A 22,214-nucleotide genomic window follows, 5' to 3' on the forward strand; every position below is an offset into this window, starting at 1 on the left:
CCTCTAGATTAGGCTTCTGAGAATTTGAATACTGTGGTCCATGTTCCTAGCACAGAGTCATCACTGTATATCCAAGCAATGCTGAGTACATTGGTTTTTGACTCTCTCCCTCACCGAAAGCATATGTAGGTACTTGTGGTATGACTCAGAAAAGCTGATAGCACACTTCTCTATTGGCTTTCCATGAGAAGAAACAGGTATGATCCATCAAACTCTGACAACCTATCACAACACACCCTCCAATCCTAAAAGTACAAAGAGAAAGAACAGCAGCACTTCAGGCAGGAGAGTTTTAGGCACATTCTTGAGACAATGAGAAGCGTGAGGGCTTTTAAAGATTCAGCTTACAAAGTCAATCATACAAGTAATGTGCTAATGTATCCTGCTCTGGGTTCTGAGCCAAAGTAAATGGAGGCTCAAGATAGAGGGCTAGGCAGTCATTAATCATACTGATTGAGCTGTTATAATCTAGTGCTTATCAAGCTTATTCAGTCATGAGAGTCCTATATATGCTGTCTGGCAATCACACATTATATTTAGACTATATATATAGTGGCCCTTTATATAGCCTCATCATCATAGAATTCACCTATATTTCTAAAAATATTTACTACCTGTCTTGCGCTTGTTGCTGTAAAGCTTGAATAGGGCTGTTCATCCATGGAAACCCATGCCATGAAGTTCTCTACACTGTTCTGCTTCTGTTCTTGAGCTAATCTTAAGCTTCTAAGGTTTATCTTTCTCTGTCACAACAGAGGCGTCTAAGCACTCTTCTATTTTTTCGCCGATTTTAGTTTAATTCTGCCCCTGATATTGTTTTTTCTTAGCCATCTGAACATTAATTTGTATTTCCTACACTAAAGAATTGGTTTAGTAGCTCCTCCATTTCCACTTGCTGTTGTGTTTACGTGGATCTCTGTGGAAATGCGCACCTAAAGTGTAATTATGGTGCGTGGCAGTGCACAAATAGCTATTTTATTAAAGGCAAGGTGACGAAATTCAGAGATGTGCATCCAGATGGGACTGAAATTACCAGAGGAGCACGGAGTTCAGCGAAAAACAGTAGATAATTCAATCTGTAATTTTCTCAGAGGACGTCGTTCCAGATGTTGGAAAAATATTGCTCTTCTTCTTTCCAATCTCAGCTGGAAATTAGTGGCTGGTGTGCTATTTTTAACCTATCGGAATGCTGATACGCATAGAAATAAGGACTGGTGGTTGATTTAAAAAGGAAGTACCATAAAACCAAGAGCTTTGGCCAATTGGAGAACTAACACTGAAAAGTACCAAAGTTCCTTCTCCTAAAAAAAAAAATCCCAACAATGTGTTTACGTATCTAAGATTGACGTCATGAAAGCTATCATATCTGATCAGTTCATAACACTGAAATTACACACAAATAACCTTAATGTCAGCGACGTTATGTCAAATCCTATAAACTTGTAGTACAAGATTAGCATGGAAACTGGTTTGCAGGGCTTAATCAGCCTGAATGAGACAGATCTGAATTATTTCTCACCTGTGTAAACACAAAAAGGGTTTTAAATCCAAATTGGGCACCTTTCAAACGTGCTCCTAGATGGGATATGTATCTGGAAATGTGGCCTTGTGACCATAATGACGATATTCCGACCTGAATTACAGCTTCTTCCTATACACTGATATTACATTACATTACATTTTTGCCCAAAGCGACTTACAATAGTGAAGTACAAAAGGTAATAGAAGTTAAAGGTAAAAACATTTTAGATAGGGCCTAAAGGAGGTCAAAGGGAAATAATGGGATAGAGGAGTGAAGGAGGGGAAAAAGGAAATGAGGTTAGAAGTAGTTAGTATGAGATGTTAAGAGAGTAAATGCTCTTTGAAGAGCTCTGTCTTCAGGAGTTTATTAAAGATGGTGAGAGATTCTCCTGATCTGGTAGTAGAAGGTAGTTAGTTAGAGGTGTTTGGAGAGTAAGTGCTCTTTGAAGAGCTCTGTCTTCAGGAGTTTATTAAAGATAGAGAGAGATTCCCCTGATCTGGTAGTGGAAGGTAGTTTGTTCCACCATTGGGGAACTCTGTATGAGAACAGTCTGGATTGCTTTGTGTGAATGTTTGTTTGGTAAAGCGAGGCGACGTTCATTGGAGGAGCGCAGCGGCCGGGAGGTAGCGTAAGTCTTCAGGAGTGAGTGCAGGTAGGAAGGAGCTGTTCTGTCATCACCTTGTAGGCGATTGTAAGAGCTTTGAATTTGATACGAGCATCAACTGGTAGCCAATGGAGCTCAATGAGCAGCGGGGTGACATGTGCCCGTTTTGCCTGGTTGAAGACCACAGGCCTGGAGGCCTCTGACATGCAACATGTCTTGGGAAAGGAACAAGAATTGTGTCCCATGACATTTGCCATGTTGCATGGATGCTAAAGAATGCTTCACTGACTTGTGGGATATATATTCTCATGGACAATTCTAGCCAGGCAATGCTGACCACCATCATTATCACCAACTCTGTTGTCCACTGTGGGTGGTAATATCTTGTATATATATATATGATGCATTCCCAGAACATGTGACATTATGGATTGAGAAATGCTAAATGCCCACAAAACTTAAGAAATCTATCGGCCTCTCTGATCAATCCTCACCCAAACTCATGTCACCTTGCCATCTAGGAATTCTAGCAATGCTCAGGCTAACTTACAGGATAATACCTTACAACTTATACGTGTGCATATTCCTATGAAGTCTATTGGATACGTCATAAGCTATAAAGACATACAGTAAATAACTGATCTGATCTGTCACAAAAAGGAAATGTAGCAATAGACTAGACTTTAGTAACGTCTTTATATCAGATATGAAGTAAGTATGATCACACTTTCATCAGTTAAAGGCTATTTGACATGTGTTTCCTCTGAGTATTTGTAAGGAAGATCCTATGAAATGAGGCCTGCTGTGAGTCTCTAAGGTGTTAATCTCGATCAAAACATCCTTGGTGGCCTCTCTCTCTCTCTCTCTGGGAGTTTCACTATCTGAACCCTGATTTCATTTCGTTCTTCGGTTACAAAGAGCAGCGCCTCAGTGAAGCACGAGTGCTTCGACAGTAAAGCATCTCACCCAAATCTTTGTACTGAGCAGTTTCTCAGTTCGTACCACAAAGCCGATAACTGCTATGTCCGGCGCCAAGCAGAGAAAAGGCTGGGAACTGTTCTGACAGGATGTGAAACGTATAGATTGGGGGTAACACCAGACAAAGCTTACACAGTTCAAAAAGGCACCTGGGCTTAGGGGGTCTGAGAAACCTGTTCTTCTGACAGGCATTTAACTGATTTATTATAAAGGTGTTGCCTCGATTAGTGTCAAGATACAGTCTCTAATGTTGTCCTATGCACATTTTATGTGCATCCTATTATGTCCATCTACCTACATACCTATCTACACGTATGGCAGCACACTTGTGCACAAGTCTTCAATCACGCACCGTGCAGGGAAAAGTACACCATGCACAACACAAAACATGTGTGTGAAAAAGGAAAAGAGTGTACACGCATTGAGCTTGCACCTGTTATCAATTCACTGCCAAGATAGCAATGTACGTCTGGCAGTTGACGTCTGTCTAGGTTGTATTCTGTCAGTGGCACACCTGGGCTTTCCAAACACAATCAAGTGCAAGATAGGTTTAAAGAAAGAAAGTAAGTTCTCAAGTTTAAACCAAGTCTAAGAGTGGAGTTAAAAACAGTAAGACTGGAATAATTACACTGACTTGGGACAGAAACTCCTGTGTCCAATGGAAGAAAAAGAACACTGACCTGTCGGATATATATTTTTTTAATCTTTATTTAACCAGGCAAATCATTAAGATCACCTTCTTATTTACAATGGCAGCCAGGCAACAGACAATGATAAACATCAGACAATATCAGACCTGTAACAATAACATTTCTCATTTAAAATTTCTGACAGATTTCTTTTTCAGACTTAGAAAAAGTTGACTTAGAAATAAAATTCCAATATTCAGTTTTAATGTTGTTTTGCAGCTAGTCCCAGTCTTTGGCTGCAACAGCTTGAAATTCTGATAGACCAAGTACTGCATTAATCTTGGGGACCTGTAACATGATGCGCTGAGCAGTATGGGTGTTATAGGCAGAAGATGAATAGTGTATCAAGCTACATAGATACTGAGGAGACAAACCAAGAAGAGTTGTCTTGAGCACACTGGCCAGTGTTTAACCTTCCTCACAAGATAACACCTCACAACTTATGCAGGTGTAAGAGTTACCACGTGGCATACTACAAAGAAATACACTGTAGGTAGGTTTAATGATTTGTTTCATCTTCTGGAACCATTTATCTCAGATCAGTGTATGCATAATTCATGATTAATCTCTCGTTCATCTTTGTTTTAAAAGTTTATAAATAGGGGCGAAGCAGAGCAAGCAGACCAATCACAGTTGATATGGTCTGATCACTACTGCGTCACTATGTGTAGATTCTACACAGAAGCACAGAATTTGCCTTGGGTCTTGAGCAGCTCCACCAAAGTTACATTGTGCAATATCTCAACAACAGTGATGCCATTCTCCTTTTTAGAGTCAGTTTAGCATCAAAAATGCTGATGTGTTTGTAGAGCTTGTTGCTTTTTCAGCACATGTGATGACTCTTTGTGAATTATTATCAGTGTTGTAGAGTACAGAAGTGATCTATATCGTCGCTGTCCTATGAAAAACACTTATCTCCATTTTTGTCGATTTTTAGTTTACTACATAATTTGAACAGACAAATTGTCCCTTACACTGTTGCAAAATTTCTTGATGAACGGACCAATAGAAACTCTTCAAAATGACCTGAAACAAACTCTTTTTACATTGACTTCCATTGAAAATTTACAAGGTTTTTTCTCTCTCCTGTAAAGTTGGTGTTTTGGAGATAAGTGTTTTTCATTGGACAGCGACGATATGCTCTGCGGAAATAAAATAGGGGAAAATTGTTTTTTTGCATATTTTATTGCTTTTACAATTTTAATGAAAAATAAAAAACAATGGCTTGGTAAAACTGTCACAAACATGGCCTCACTGAACATATGTGTGTGTGTTTTTTTTTATTAAAATGTTAACAGAATGAAAGCACTATTGTACTGTACACATGGGGAGGCCCCAGTAGCCACCTAGCTTCCCCAGGGGAGTCTCACCTGTTGATGTTGTTTACTGCGGTCACTCGTTGGCTGTAATGCTGGAGGAAAAAAAAAACAGAAACAAATTATAGTTAAAAAAAGGGAAAAAATAAAACTTTTGACCTTTAGGTTTGTGTATTTGCCCTTTCAGAAGCAATGTAACTGAAAGAGCCAGAGAACACGCATGTGAAATTTTCACTAGAAAATGAAATAAGCCATCCTTTTTTCACTGTATCACATTGTTCAGTTTGTCTGAAGTGAGAGTAAATATGCCAGGCTGATGAAGTGCTGACTCATACAGAGATTTAGAATGGTGAGACAGCAGACACGGAGAGTAAGCAAGAGGAGCTGTCATGACTAACAGCGGATTTAACCACCAACAGACAGAGGGCAAACAGCAACTTTCACCTGTAACGGCTGAGCTGCGAGGCCTGGATCTGTGAGAAACTTAAAAGAAAGATGTGAAGACGCAGACTGCAGCTCTTAACCCTGGGAACAAACCTTCTAGTCCTATATCTTACTATCTAAATGACTGTAGAACAGATTGGCTGTAGGAATGGAAAGTCTGTATCATCTCAGACAATCAGTTCCTTTCTAAACTTTTGACATTGATCAATGGCTATGACACTTATCATCATTCACAAAGTCTTGTATTACAACTTCTACAACTAAAATTTCTTTGCTGTGAATGATGATCAGAATGATAAATACTATATTACCTCTCTGTTTCCTCAGGTTGGGCCTCTGCAGCGATGTCAGTCTGGACAGTATTAAGAGGGGAGGAGGTTCTGTTAGAGTCGGGCACAGACTCCGATAGGTTCATTGAGGATGAAGTGCGGTTGATCTGTATCGAGGCGCTACAGATAAGACAGGATATGACATCACATGAATGTGTAGCAACTGTGTCATACTTGAAAGCAAGCACTGTTATTTAAAGTGATTAAAAATTAAATAAGTGTAAATATGTGCATGTGATGTAATATGATCTATCAGAGCACCATATTACATCCATTTAAGTATTGATGTTTAATTCGTTAGAACAATTTTCCATGAAGCATGTGCTTGTTTGTTGTCCACTCAACATATACAAGAAGTAGTTGTAATTGAATTGAATGAAACATTGTATGTGTTAATGTAATGATTGATGATACAGAGTATGTAAGTGATTCACAATATTACAGCAATATAATCGGTATATTGCTGGTTCGAATCCTGATCATGCACCTTGCCATCAGCTGCCGGAGCCCTGAGAGAGCACAGCTCTTTCCCCTCATCACTCCAAAGGGTGATGTCAATCAGCACAAGGCACATGTGAGCTGATGTACTGGAACCGAGTCGCTGCCCAAAGACTACTCGGTAATGCTGCAAGGGGCAGTGGCTGACTTCACATGTATCAGAGGAGGTATGTGTAAGGTGAAGACCCTCCTTGTGTTGTGGCAATACTAGTGATGGGGGATATACAGCTGAGTAGCAGCTGAATGGGTGGAACAGTTGGCCAGATAAATTGGAAAAACTGGAAAAAACAATAAAAAAAGATACATCATGCAATGTGCTGAGACACATCTTCAGTGATGTTCCTATAAGTCATTGGATGTTTTAGGTCTTTCAACATCATACACCCTCACTCAGGTGACCCAGCCAGAGCTGATCAGACTCTGGTTTGTGTCCCAGCAGCACTGATCAACAGATCATTCCTCTTCAGCCAAAGACATCTGGAGGCCTTTTCTGTTGCTTCCTTGGCAGCACCTTTCATGCTCAGTCATGTGTTGTAGGCCCTATACAATGAGTGCCCAGCAAACTCCCTGTAACCCACTTTAATGGGTTCCTGCACCGCTCCACCAGCTCCTGATACAAGATAAAATACAGTTGGGCATGCAGATACACAGGTTCTGTAAACTATTCTGGATCACATTTGCCCACAACATGGCTGTGCACTTCCATAGATGCAGCTGGTTCAATAAATGTTTAATTGATGATAAATTTGGCACTGGAGTAGGCCAAGGAAGTGTTGCAATCTGGTGGAGACATTCCTAGGAAACTCTTGCTGTATTTGGGCAAGCATTATCCTACTCAAAAACCCCGCCAAAGGGAAACCACACCATAAGTGGAATGTCCTTCACACTCAGTATCTCTAGGCTGCTAGTGTCCTTTGGTCTTCTCGATCATCACACAAACATTTGGGACAGTGTGTCATTCCACAGCAAAGGCAGAATGAAAGAAACCTGGATTTGTCTCTAAAAGCAATATGGTTCCAGTTCTTAGCAGCGTTTCTCATTCACAGCAGTACTGCAGTGAACAAGTGAACAAATGACAGTGCTTAGCTGACTGACAGCATAAATTATAGCATTGGCAGGATGTCGAAAAAAACAAAAACACCTGGCTTATCTCAGTCCAATGTGGTGCCCCCACCCAAGACAATCTCTCCAAGAGGTACACTACCCAAAAGTAACCCCTGAGAGTCTTTTTAGAGTGCAGCAAGGATCAAATCAGATCAGATAAATTCAGACCACCCCTGTTATCATTTACATATCTGCATGCTTTTAGCAATCCTGGGTGTTAGTTATAATGGTCATAATTCAAAAAGTAAGTTTATTACTGTAGACTTTACTTTATTGTCCCCCACAGGGGAAATTTTTCTTGGGCTACCCAAGATTGCATCCGGCTGTATTGGCAATACAATACAATCACACAAGCCTTTCAACAAACACAATACAATATAAGACACAATACAATGAACATAAACATAAAAGCCAGTAAAAAATACTAAAATGAATATAAAAAAAAATAAGATTTCCATCCACATCCTTATCTGTTAGCATTAAGCAGTGTGATCGATGCAGGTACAAATGAATTTCTGTACCTTATTAGTCTACCCCTTGGCACTCTGAATCTCCTGCCCGAGGGGAGAAGCTGATACTCTAGGAAAAGTACATGGTCGGAATCAGAGGTAATTCGCTTTGCTAACCTAAGAACAGACTCTTCAAAAATTGCTTCAGGAGAGGAGTACTGGCAACCACCAATAATTTTCCAAGCAGTTCTAACGACCCTAGCTAGTTTATTTTTTAGCTGCACTGAGAGATTGCAAAACCAAACAGAAATACCATATCTTAAAATGCTCTCTAATATGGACTTGTAAAACAGGGTCATGATCTTCTGATTCACTCCGAAGCTTCTCAGTCTCCTCAAAAGTACAGTCTCTGCTGCAGTCTAGCACACAGATACTCCACATGGGTTGACCACCCCAATGTACTGTATATGGTGAAAAGTCTATGCTAACATTTTGATACTTTACCTTAGCTCCTCACCATCCAAAAGTGCCCAGTAGGTTGCAGTTTCAGCACCCAGAGCCTGCATCAAGTCCTGCACCTCTTTGTGGGTAATGATGTGTTCCTGAAGTTCACTTTTAGCTGCCTCAATGGCTGCTTCTAGTCTGGCAATCTGGGCCTGGTATCGTGAAATTACATAGTTTGCCTGAAAGTGAGTTCTTGCCAGAGTTCTGTTTAAACTTTGGTTCTGAAAGAGAAATGAACAAACTTGTCTAAATGTTGACATATCTGACTAATAACACTCTTATCAATTTCTATCATGGTACACAAGTTGGTAAATGTAGTGCAGCTTGTTGCAGCATTGTGTGCTTGCATTGCTGGGGAATCCAACCACAGTCTGCCAGTGGTGTTAGCCATTATGCTACACCAAACACAGTTAAAAGGAAACAGCCCATCCAAGGTGGTTATGTTGGTTAAGCCAATTGACCAGCTTAGTTCTTTGCAAGCATAAGGTACGGTTTCATTTGACAGTTCACCTGGTCTACAAGCATGGTCAACCTGACCAAGCAACGAGGCATGTTGAGTAAATGATCTCTCACTAAGTGGAACACTTCTGAAAAGCAGGGGAAGCACTTTTACTCCTACTAGTGGCAGGACCCAGTGTCTAATCAAACCTCACGTTTATTATGGCAACCTTTTTTTATGGCAACCCAAAGTTTTGTAGCCACCCTTCTCTGGAGGTCAGTATGACCAGTTTACTTAGGGTGGTCATGCTGATAGGCTAGCTCGGCTGTTAAAATCATACAGTATATGTTGGTTAACAACTACCATTGTTTTTCATTTTTGTCCCCATTTTCTCCCCAATTTACACGGCCAATTATCCCATCACTAGTAATGCCCCAACACCAGAAGCATAAAAACTACAACATGCCTCCTTCGATACATGAGAAGTCAGCCACTGCTGCTGATAACATCACCCTAGGAGTGATGAGAGGAAAAAGGACCATCTACCCACCCAGAGAGAGCATGGTCAATTGTCCTCTCTCAGGGCTACATGAACAGGATTCGAACTAGCGATCTCCTGATCTTTGTGGCCACACTTAGCCCACTGGACCACGCAGAGCCCACGACTACGATTGTTAATGATTGTTACAATTGTTATCCAGCATGTCTTTTCCTAGATGTCAAGCTTAGACCCTGGCAGAATTATACTGTATATCAAAAAACCTATTGAATAATAGACTTCATTTATTGAAGAGCCTTTATTTACTAAAGCCAGACATGGCCTAGAATGGTAAAACACCTCTCCAGCACTGAATTATGGTACTGTGTTCTCTGGAATGATGGAGCTTCATCCAATACGTTTGGGATTAGATGGGTAATTGGGGATGAGGTGAGGTGAGGTGGTGATCATCCACCACTCACAAATACCTTGTTTAAATGCTCCAAGAACTAGTAGAAAGCCTTCCCTGATTAGTAGAGACAGTTACTCCAACAAAAGCTGATTTCAGAAGAAACAGGTCTCCCAATACTTTTGTCCATACAGTGTATGCATATATATATATATATATATATATATATATATATATATATATATATATATATACTTTTTTAATGAAGAATAATGCTTCAAGTATTTTGTATAGGAATGATTTACAGTAGATTATGTGCCATTAACTTTGCTTTTGTCTTAGTCTCAGTGGTGTGCTGTTCATTGGATTGTTTGCTTAGTTATCATAATGTCACGCAACAACGTTCCATATCATTCCTCATGAATCACACGCTTCTGTGTAAAACCACAGTTTCAGGTGGAACTACTGTGTGCTGTATATGACAAAGCTAGCTGTAAAAGTCCCTTCCAAAACCAACGGACACGAACACTAATAGTGACGAGCCTATAGCCATCGGGCTGTTAAATTCGCACTACTAGCTATCGGCTGTTAGGGGATTTTTTGTTGGCATGCATGAGTAGAGAAAAAAAAAGTAAAGCACAGAGCAGCCATCAACCACTTCCTCTGCTTTTTCTGTGCACTGTGATTTATTTTTCACTTTTACAGTAATCAACATCAGAAGCAATCGAATGTAGTAGCTGATATAAAAGCAGATGCCGGTTAAAACCAGCTTTGAGCATTGCTAGGAAGTAACAAGCCTTTGGCAAGCAGGCCTGACGCCTGCGATTCACGGTGTGATGTGCACTTTTACTAGCAGATGGCGGTTGGGGGAGACTTGTTGTTTAGATTCGAAACCTGCGTGCAGAGGTTTTACCGTGTGGCTTCATGTGTACAAATCGAAAGCTCCTCCTCTGTACTGAACAAACATATTTAACAGCTTTCTCTCTTGCTTTGCCAGATATAACGACATTTTGCATTTTTTTACAGAGGTATCTCCTTTAAGTAAAAATCCTTACTGTATCAATAACATCAATAAAAAAAGAGTTGGGTTGGAAATATACTAGTATCAGTACATACTGTATTGTAACTTCTTGTGTGGATTCATTTTACTTTATGAAGACTCAAATATGTCTAACAAAAAAAAAATACACTGAAACTAGAAGAAACTACTGCAAAAACTCACCACGCCAGTAAGGTTGTGTAACTGTATGAGAAGGGCCTGCAGTTTCATCTTGCAAGCTGTGATCTCAGTTTCAGTAGGCCCCAGTAGAGTCACGTGAGGTCCCCAAAAGTCAGGCTGCCTGTGTTGCATCTAAAAGGAGGGAAAAAATATGAAGCATTTACCTTGATGTGCCAAAAGTCATGGAACAGCATGACAGTATGTTAACAGATCATGAAGTGTTACCTCAGGCTTTACCTCAGAAGATATTTCTGTATAAGCTGAAAGGTACTCATGGCAAGGCAAATGTGAATAATCAAAGTTCAAATAAGGCCTGATGGAAGGGGCGTTTCCATTCTGATTCTGACAGTTGTGTCAGAATCAGAATTTCACATTCTCAATCCACAGTGTCACAAGTGTAACCAGGAATATGTCATAGAAGCCATTATTATTATATCCACAGTGAACAACACAGTGAGTTGGTAATGATCATAAACAAGAGGCATCTGGCTAGAATTGTCCATATATTTAGAAAAGCGATTCTGGCACAAATCACACAGCTGCATTCAAGGCAGGAGGTCTCAGAAGCATATTCCACTGATCACTGCACTGTTTTTTTTTTTTTTTTTTAGCTTTGACAGCACATGAAAAAAGTCAGTGGTCATAACACTACTTCATGTCCCATTACTTGTACATTAAACTTGAGCAGGAGAGAAACTAACTTTACCACAATCCCATCTGCTTCCAAAGCAAACTGGAAGAGAATAGACCCCTCTCACCTCACAACACAGTCCTTTTAAACTCCAGGCTCCTCCCCTAATTAAGCTGGACCATACCATTATTGAGATACACACAGCAATTAACCTGGGGATTTGCTGGATGTGTTAAAATGTAAAAGAAGGAAGGAAAATATGTGCAAAGTCATGCCACTGTGATGCACCTAGTGTTGGCACAGATAAGTACAAACCTATTGATGCCATGCCTAATGCCAGGCCAAGGCTATGCTAGAGGGGTATAACCCCCCAACACTTCTGATAAATGCAACCAAATCCTCACAGCAATGCTCCAACGTCTAGTAGATAACAGTAGAAACTGTATAGACAGTTACTCCAGCAAAAACAGGATCACCTCTTTTTTAATATTCTTGATTTTGGAATTAACATTGAATGTTGTACTCCCAATACTTTTGTCCACAGACTACAACCCCCATTTAGGCCCAGAGGCCCTCAACCTGCACATTTTAGTATTTACCCTGCTTTTAGCACACCTGATCCAGCTAATTAGCAAGCATTTTCTTAGTTTTTCTTAGTTTTCTCAGGCTTGGGTACTTGGGAAATTCACATGCACTTACCGGTACTTCAATTACAGTTAGAGCCCATATGTTGCAATGGAAATAGAAAACATCACAGCTGACCAAGAATGAATGTTCCACACAATTAATATCTGCTCATTTGGGGCTCTTTCCTCTTCCATCAGCTACTTCCAAGCTTTCTGCTATGCTACTATAATGCTACAATGTATTATTGTCCTTATTCCTTAGATAACATTATGTCACACAGTGTCAGATGCCAGAAACAAGTCTATATAAGATTATTTAAGACTACATCTTTAAATGCTACAGTTTGTGGAAGTGAAAGTAGCTATAAGTTTCAGACATGCCAGACGAAAAACGTGGTCGGAACAGCAGGCAAATGCAGCCGCTACATTACACCAACAGACGTGGCTGAACACTAGTCTGAGGGCAGACTGTGGTTTGAGAAAGTTTCATTAAAAACATTCAGAAGTGCTCATTGGTGGGTCTTGTCAGCATGCCAACAATATGAAAAGGGGCAGAGCTTTGTGGCTTTCTGTACCACAGTCAACCTATATTACACGCATAATCATTGCAAGCAAAGCTTATAGATAAGCTGCGGATTGGCTGGCTGAGACACATGACTGAAAAATGCATTGTGTGGTGGAAAATTCTTAGGAGCATGTGCGGTTAGGAGGTGTGACAGGTTGAAATATGAGTATTGGTTAGATGGGATCAGTTATAGGTACCATACATCTGTAAGAGCTTTTTAGTTGGTTACCTGTAAAGTAAAAGTTGATAAATTTGTATAAAAAAATAAGTTCTATGTTAGTTAAAATTAATATTTTAGCTTTAATTATATTTTTATTTTTATTTTTTATTTATTATTTATGTATAGTTTGACCAAAAGTTGACCATGCTGTTTGACTAGTATGACCAAGCTATTCAACCAGAATGGCCAGAGTGATCAAGCTGGTTGAACAGTATAACTCCAATGACCAAGCTTGTTGACCAGCATGACCAACATAACCAAGCTGGATGACCAGCAAGCTCAAGCTGGATGACCACCAAGCTTAAACTGGAAGACCTGCACAACCAGAATAACCAAGTTGGTTGACCAGCAAGATCTTCAGAAATAACTATTAAATCTAATGGTTGTTTGGCTAAAAATTAAATCAATATAGATAAGTTCTGTCTTTTCACATTGAGTTCATTTAAAAAAAGTTAAGTTAAGTAAAGGTAAATGGCTAACAAACTTTCATGATGCACTGATTAGATTTTTTTTTTTAGGCTTAAAGTGATATATCTGTATAACCTTTGCTAAAGGTGTCATTAAACAATAAGTTTTATCATGCATTTATTCGTTTTCATTGAAGATAATGAATGCTACACTGATCTGTGGGATGTGTGTGTGGTCTCCTGCATTAAATGTGGGTGTGATTTGACCTGAGTCGCTTGACTATTTGCATGGACAATTCGAGCCATTTGATGCTGGTCATGGTCACTGTGGGTGGTAATGTCTTCTATAGCCTTATTTGGACGGGATTGGTTTTTCAGGGGGACGTCTGTGCAAAATATTTCACTCTTCTAAAACTCCTGCATCTGGACTGCAATTGAAAAAACAGGAGGACCAGGGAGTTTTTTTTGGCTTTCTCTGTCACATGACATCATGTTCAGTAGCTCCTCCATTTCCACTTGCTGTTGTATTTACGTAGATCTCCATGGAAACTCACACACAAAGTGTAATTACGGTGTGTGGCAGTGGACAAATAGCTATTTTATTTAAAACGAGGTGACGAAACTCAGAGATGTGAGTCCGGACAGGACTAAAATTATCTTTTGACCACAGAGTTCAGCGAAAACAGTAGGTAATTTAGCCTATAATTTTCTCAGAGAACGTCTGAGAAAAACACACACGTGCGTTTCATTTCAAACAGGAATAAAATCACAGAGAACCCCACCATAAAAAAACTAAATTACCCCAGGACCCCCTGAGAAATTAGTCCTGTTCAAATAGGGTGTATGTCATGGCTGTAGGCTAGTGGCTATAGCTAAGAGCTACAACTAATAACAAGTAAAAAGCATAGGTAAAAATAAGCTAAGTTAAGCTAAGCTATGGCAAGACTAGGCTAATGCTACTGAGGTCTGGGGTGGTTAGTCCATTGTTATTAGGACTCAGCAGCATTAGCAGTTTTATTAGGAGCAGTCTGTTTCCTGTACCCAGTAAGATCTTCTCGTTTAACTCCACATCCTTTCACACCCTCAGAGTTGAGGTGTCTTCTCAGGGTGGATAGATGGAGAGAAACACCTGTGAATTGTTTCAGATCTGCAGTAAATGTGAGGGGTGTTCTTTCCTCTTTCTCAAAGACGAAAGCTTTATAAGTGCTGGGTATCTGATGCAGACAGTTTTAGTGGTCTAGCTGCTCTCACATGACTGTCAGGAATGAGTTTTTTTTATTTTTGCTGTTTTGTGTCTTCAGAATTAATTCATGAAGCTAATGATTTTCGACTGGAAATTAAAGTTGATGTAAATTACCGGTAAGCTAAAGTTAAGTAAAGATAATGGTCTAACAAACTGTTTGGATGCACAGATTTGATTTTAATTTTAGATTTAAATTGATATATCTTTATAATATTTGCTAAATACAGAATATGCATACATATATATATACTGATATGCCAAGTCATGAACTTTTTCTCCCAGTCACGATCACTGTGGGTGATAATGCCTTTTATAACATATTACTGGTTCACACGTGCTGCTTTGGTGCGAGAAATGTTAAATGCCTGCAAAACTTGAAACATCTAACACCCTCTATCAGGCCTCACTCAAACTCTTATAACTGATGTGGTCTTGCCATGAGCACATGTGCTAAACTGGAACCCACGTAAACTTAGGAAACCAGATCTGTTGTCACAAGTTAGCTACATTTATAAAACAGTAAAAAAAATGTAGAAATTCCTTTTTTATTTGAATCATCATTAGAATTACTAAATGAATAACACTACAGCTTGCTTTATCTTATCGAGTGTGACTCTTTTGTGTGTTGTGAGATTTTATCTCTCATGAGAAACTGAAATACAAATGACAACGATATGTGAGTGTGTGTGGGTGTGATTAACTTTGTCCGGTGTGATTCAACCATAGGGTTCCCATTCCGAGAACGAATGATTTAAACTGCAATACCAGAAATCTTATGATTTCAGGAATGCAAAAAAAAGCTAATTGTTAAAGATTTTACTGGAAGTAAACACAATAACCAAAATCCGCAATCAAACCTTGAGTTTTCTACGTGATAGACACATTTATTCTCACTTACACACTTTACCTCACACTTGTGTTGGCAGATGAACTGAGATCAGTCTGTGGCTTTGACACATACTGGCAAAAAAAAACATAGTCTACAATACAGTGCCCATGCTTAGATTTTATTACAAGGGGAAAAATAAGATGATGTGCTTATCAATAAAATTATGGAACTATATTTTGCTAATATAAAGAACAATAATTCAAATACAAAACCTTAATAGCCCATATTGGTGAATAACCTCAATTTATTTCAATAGTTTGTGTCTTAAAGTAAAGTCTTTATCCTTACAGAACGTTTTCTTTTAAATTTCTTTGTTTAAAATATTAATAAGTATTAAAATTAAGCAATAATACATGAAAGGGAGTGCTATAATGTGTAATATTGGCACTGCTGTTACACATTATAGCATGAACCTTGGGTGTATTATTGCGATTATAGCACAGTTCCATTATCACTGTTTAAGATTTTGAGTTAAAGAGGATGAGAAAATATGATCTGTTTGGTTATAAAATCTCCTTCAGTTAAAATAGCTCCACTGCTGCTCTGGTTGTAGCTGTGCTGTTTAGCTTGTAAGCGCTGCATCGTTGCTAGGTTACCTGTATGTGGCGGAGTAATACATGGAGAGATTCTGTTACAGTGCATTACCGGCTGATAATGGCACCCATTAAACGCCTTTCAGCCAATCACATTGCAGCCCTACTCATAGGGCTCAGCCCACTACCTTCACCCATATTCTATTGTCACCTACAACCTTGCAAGATCTTCACAGAGGTCAACACTTACTTTTGTCAGTGTTTCACTAAATTAAGCCTGTGACACCTCAGGAAGAATCAACAATAAATATGTTAATAAAATAAAATGCCAGGTAAAGCCAAACTGGCCTTTGTTAATTATGTCTGCATTTAGGTATTTTAGGCTGTGGTCAATAAGCTGTGGTGGGAAGCAGTTTTTTGACCAATGGGTGATGTAGATGCAGCTACAATTCCTACATATTCCTAGCTTCATCAGCAGTTATGCTTTTCTTACCTCATGCTGGATTATGTTAATGAAATACAGTTCATCCCTTAGTCTTGCTTTCTTAGTCTGTAAATTCAACTGCAATCTTGAAGTCATCATAATTTCCTAGAAAGCACACACAGTGTTAATATAATCCAAAATTCCTGAAGATTGTAGAACATCTGCATGCAGTCTCATGCAAAATGTAGCCCTGATTTGTTTTCTGGAAAGTGGAAAATAGGTGCCCATTCAGTACAGCAAAAAAAGCTCTGCACATTCCAATTCATAATTACAGTTTATCTACTATACCTATGTACTTTACATATAACTGGGTCATTATACAAGGTTATGAGAGTCATAACAGACGTAACAGGTGGTCAGACTTTCATAAAGGACAAACAAATATGTACCTTCTTCATAGCAGCAGTGTCAGCTTCCAGTAGCACTCTAAATTCCTGTTTAATATCATATCTGTAGAATTAGACAAGATTAGTACATTGAATATTTGGATCAATATTTCAGGACAGGGACCAAACCTGTTCCTGGACAACACAAAAACTGCAATGTAGATTTAGAATAAAATGTAGTCCACAACTATGTTAATCCCTTCATGGGGAGCCAGCACAAGATCCACAAACATTAAAGAGTTCAAAAAGTTGGCTTGGGTTGTAATGCTAGACGCGGACAGAAGCTTGAATGAACATGTAGAAGAGAATGCAACTGTATATTATGCATTCCTTAGAGTCATGCTGTCACACTAAATCATGGAAAACAAACAAGTGGGTGCGAAAATAAGCATAATGTGAGTCTGGCTGATGTTCTTTATATTGTATCACATTTTTAAAACACATTTAATCTTGCAAATACACTGCCTGCCTGCCAAAAAAAAAAAAGTCACCCAGTTTAATATTTAGTTGGGCCGTCTTTATCTTTGATTGCTGCACACAATCGCTGTGGCATAGTTTCAATAAGCGTCTGCAATGTCACAAGATTTATTTCAATCCAGTGTTGCATTCATTTTTCACCAACATCTTGCAGCAGCATTGATGATAGTAGAGTCTGACTGCTGCACAAAGCTTCTCCAGCACATCCCAAATATTCTCAATGAGGTTAAGGTCTGGACTCTGTGGTGAACAATCCATGTGTGAAAATGATGATCTCATGCTCCCTGAATCACTCTTTCACAATTCCAGCCCCATGAATCCTGACATTGTCATCTTGGAATATGTCTGTGACATCAGGGAAGATAAAATCCATTGATGGAATAACCTGGTCTATATTCAGTATATTCAGGTAGTCAGCTGACCTCATTCTTTCAGCACATACTGTTGCTGAACCTAGACCTGAACAAGTGCAGCAACACCACACCACGTTTACTACCTCAGTGAAGCTGGCCCCTCATATTATTAGAAATGAAATAAAAATATGTCCATTGGTTAGTGCTGCGTTTGTGCTGGTTTGTGCAGCAAAAATTAACGTTTGTGCTGTTATCGTTTTTGAGATATTAAACATTTAATTTTCTGACCTGTTATGTAACCCAGCCCCTCATTTGTGGCCAAATCGCACCAAAGTGGTCTCATTGGTTAGTGCTACGTTTGTGCTGGTTTGTGCAGCAAAAATTAACGTTTGTGCTGTTATCATTATTAAAATATAAAAAATTATATTTATTACCTGTTATGTAACCCAGCCCCTCATTTGTGGCCAAATCGCACCAAAGTGGTTTCATTGGTTAGTGCTACGTTTGTGCTGGTTTGTGCAGCAAAAATTAGTGTTTGTGCTGTTATTGTTATTGATTTATTAGGAAAAAAATATTGAATAGGTGTGAAGCTGGCCCCTCATATAATCAGAAATGAAATAAAAATATTTCCATTGGTTAGTGCTACGTTTGTGCTGGTTTGTGCAGCAAAAATTAACGTTTGTGCTGGTATCATTATTGAGATATTAAACATTATATTTACTGTTATCATTACTGAGATATTAAACTATTTAATGTATTACCTTTTATGGTAAGGCCAGATTTCATCAAAGTGGTGTTGTTTTTCTAGTGCTGTGTTTGTACTGGTTTGTGCTATTAGAATAAATATTAATGGGTGGCATTATCCAGCCCCCCAATACAGCCCAAATCACAGTGGTCTCATTCAGCAGTGCTGTAAAAATAAATGTTTCAGGTATTTTGATTATTCAGCTACAGGAAAAACAATATTTATTTACACATCTAATAAAGCACAGATGAATGTCTTCAGGTGACATGACTGTTCATGGTAAAAACTTATTTACCATGGTAAAAATTGCTCCTGCACTTATGAAAGCATATATTTAACAGACTGCCATGTTAATGCCTTTTAACCGGGCTGAGTGCCTTTTTGTGAGCACTAACCACACTGATAAATGAGGGGGGCTGGGTGATTGGGTATTGGGTAATGCCACCAATTAAATATTTTTTTATCTAATAACTCTCATAACTAAACTTGCACAAACATTTATTCTAATAGCACACACCAGCACAAACACAGCACTAGAAAAACAACACCACTTTGATGAAATCTGGCTTTAGATGAGGGGCTGTGTTACATAAAAGGTAATAAATTAAATAGTTTAATATCTCAGTAATGATAACAGTAAATATAATGTTTAATATCTCAATAACAATAACAGCACAAACCAGCACAAACGTAGCACTAACCAGTGAGACCACTTTGGTGCAATTTAGCCACAAATAAGGGGCTGTGTTACATAACAGGTAATACATTTAACGTTTAATATCTCAATAACAGTAAATATAATGTTTAATATCTCAATAACTATAACAGCACAAACGCTATTTTTTGCTGCAAAAACCTGCACAAACGTAGCACTAACCAATGAGACCACTTTGGTGGAATTTGGCCACAGATGAGGGGCTGTGCTACATAACAGCTAAGACCTATTATGTTAAATATTTCAATAACGATAACAGTAAATATAATGTTTAATATCTCAATAATGATACCAGCACAAACGTTAATTTTTGCTGCACAAACCAGCACAAACGTAGCACTAACCAATGGAAATATTTTTATTTCATTTCTGATTATATGAGGGGCCAGCTTCACACCTATTCAATATTTTTTTCCTAATAAATTAAAAACGAAAACAGCACAAACACTAAATTTTGCTGCACAAACCTGCACAAACGTAGCACTAACCAATGGACATATTTTTATTTCATTTCTAATAATATGAGGGGCCAGCTTCACTGAGGTACATTTACTTTCTTAAATAAAGGTGGATACTTTTTTTTTTTTTTTTTTTTTTTTTTGGCCAGGCAGTGTAGATTGATTTCATTTAAAGTTGAGACATTGTTTCCCTTCTCCTGTAAAACTGTCATTTTAGAGATACAAGTTTTTGTCTAACAGTGATGATATGAATATTCTAGGCATTACTTGGCATTACATGCATTTAAGGTTATGCCAAGCAGCTTCTGGGCTCAAGATTATGCTATAATTCTTTTATACCAATGTCCTTAAACCAGCCAACATGCAGCAGGTGAAAATACATTTTAAAAATACATCTACAATACAGAGTTACATTTAGAAATGATACATAACCTTAACTTTACATGGACATATACAATACCACATCTGGACATATATCCAGATGTGGTATTGGCTTATCTGGGGTGGACCATCACACAGTGGAAATTTGTATTGTGGTTGAACAAATCAGTATTCCAGAGCTGTGTTTGGAATGGCTCACTTAATAAAGCTGGGATTTAGGGCCCTTTCTCGTGAGAATGGGTAATTGCACCAAGCATGCAGAGAAATCATTTTAAACTGGCCGGGTGTGATGTGGTTTTCTTTCAGATCAGATGAATCTGATTCCAGGTTATGTTCAGTCAGAGAGAGAGAGAGAGAGAGAGAGAGAGAGAGAGAGAGAGCACTCAGTCATAAATTCACTTCATCTACACACTTTTTTACTATGGGTGAATGAACTACTGAGCTCTGAGTTTCCCCTTCTGAAGTCCCCATTGCTCCACCAGCCGCTCGCTATCAGTAAAACTGAGCCAGATCCTCTTTTAGAGGCTGTATGTGTGACGTAAATACGTAAAGACGCGTGGCGTGGCCAGAAGAACTCCTGCAAAAAGCGACCCAACACTTCAGTTTTTAGAATGAATATATTAGGCTTAGCAGGGATGGTCGTTCCAGCACACTGATACCATTAAACACAATATTTTATCCCTTCTCTACTCAGAAATGCTTCTGCTTTCCGTTTAGAAAATAAATAGTACGAACTGCCACTTTAACTAATTCGCTATTCACTATATAGCATTTACTATATAGTGAACTGACTAGGAAATTACCACTCTATAAACATCTGTGTTTGTGTCACCACTGTATTTTGGTATACAATGGAAATTCTGGTGTACATCGTCTGTACATGACATTTTGCAATGCATTAAGGGTGTTTAATAGTGAACAGCAGTACAAAATGACTGACACACAAAGTGAATTGAAATGCAGTTCAAAACATTTTTTGGAAGAAATGGACACAGGGAGTTTTGGACTAAAAGGACCATCCAGACTGTTATCAGCAGCAAGTCATGGAATGGCTGTGGAAGATGAGGGTATTAGAGAGTACTAGACTGGCCTGTCTGTAGTCCTGGTGACCCTACTCACTTTTGGACACCTTGTTGGCATGAAGAATGGGACAAAATAACACTTAAAACACTTAATTAAGTGGTCATTCAAAGAAATTCTACAGAAATATACATATATAAGACTTACTGGGCCTTTAGCTCAAGTGCAGTTGATCTAATGTTGTTTAGCATTCTGTGAAGTCTGATTGTGTCCAAAGCCAGATGCTCCAACTCCTTACAGTACTCCCCCTGGACCTGGACTTGCTGTTGTTCCTCTATGTTCACCACAGCATCAGTCTCCATAGCTGTGCTATCCACTCCTCCAGTTAGCTCTGCCAGTCTGGCCTCCAGAGCTTTGCTTTCCTCCTGCAATTCTCTCACTCTGGATTTGATTTCTTCCATTGGTTCAAAGCGGAACAGACCAAAGCCACCATCATCAAGCCCTGAGGTAGATCCAGGTAACGAGGTCATCATTTCACTTCTGAGTCTGATAGTGTGACTCATGAAGGAAGTGGCTGGTGATGAACCAACCGCTACAGCTAGTCCCATATCAAGCCTCGAACCAGCAGCAGTTCTCTTTACCAGGCCCGGCCTAAACCCCAGACCTCTACTAACAGTGGTAGCTTCAGTCATGTCAGCATGACATAATCCAATATCCCAAGCACAAGATGACCCAGAAAAAGTCAAAATCCTTGACGTGAACATACTAGTGAACACACTACTCCAGAAAAGACGCAGAGTGAACGGTGTGTGTGAGAGGGTTGAGAGTTGGGGCAGGTCTGTATGAAGGAATGGAGAGTAGGGAGGGAGGGTTTTACTGCTTGGGAAATTTAGCTCTAGGACAAAGCAGGCCAAACCTCCTGTCAGCAGCATTTCAACTGAAGCAATGCAGTAATGATCTGGATTTTAGCTCTTAAAGTACCAGTCAAAAGTTTGGAGACACCTTCTAATTCAATATGTTTTCTACATTGTAAAGAATATTGAAGTCACCCAGATTATGAAGGAACAACAGATTATAAGGAATCATGTAGTAACTTAAA

At 39.0% G+C, this 22,214-nt stretch overlaps 1 protein-coding gene across 2 annotated transcripts; it reads right to left on the minus strand.

The window, feature by feature from the left end:
• Nucleotides 1-3,831: 3,831 nt before the first annotated feature.
• On the minus strand, nt 3,832-22,187 carry LOC103045300 (keratin, type I cytoskeletal 18-like). Of its 2 annotated transcripts, XM_022662384.2 has the most exons (8): nt 21,323-22,187; nt 16,970-17,030; nt 16,590-16,685; nt 10,986-11,114; nt 8,438-8,658; nt 5,865-6,002; nt 5,164-5,204; nt 3,832-4,935 (listed from the first exon to the last, which is right to left on the minus strand). In XM_022662384.2, exons 1-7 carry the CDS (start codon nt 22,045-22,047, stop codon nt 5,186-5,188), a joined length of 1,389 nt encoding a protein of 462 aa, XP_022518105.2. In that variant the 5' UTR covers nt 22,048-22,187; the 3' UTR covers nt 3,832-4,935; nt 5,164-5,185. The 2 variants fall into 2 exon arrangements, with proteins under 2 accessions (XP_022518105.2, XP_022518102.2); XM_022662381.2 differs by lacking the exon at nt 3,832-4,935 and having other exon boundaries at nt 4,942-5,204.
• Between the last annotated feature and the right edge of the window lie 27 nt (nt 22,188-22,214).

This window comes from Astyanax mexicanus, chromosome 1 (genome assembly GCF_023375975.1).
Source record: "Astyanax mexicanus isolate ESR-SI-001 chromosome 1, AstMex3_surface, whole genome shotgun sequence".
Lineage (NCBI taxonomy): Eukaryota > Metazoa > Chordata > Actinopteri > Characiformes > Acestrorhamphidae > Astyanax > Astyanax mexicanus.

Excerpts from the sequence above, each read along its gene's own strand:
- LOC103045300 (XM_022662384.2), bottom strand. The coding sequence starts at position 22,047 with ATGCTGCTGACAGGAGGTTTGGCCTGCTTTGTCCTAGAGCTAAATTTC. Across the intron at positions 16,686-16,969 it reads ACACTGCTGCTATGAAGAAG|GAAATTATGATGACTTCAAG; the intron begins GTACATATTTGT and ends TGTGCTTTCTAG. Across the intron at positions 11,115-16,589 it reads TTAACATAATCCAGCATGAG|ATGCAACACAGGCAGCCTGA; the intron begins GTAAGAAAAGCA and ends CCCTCCTTTTAG.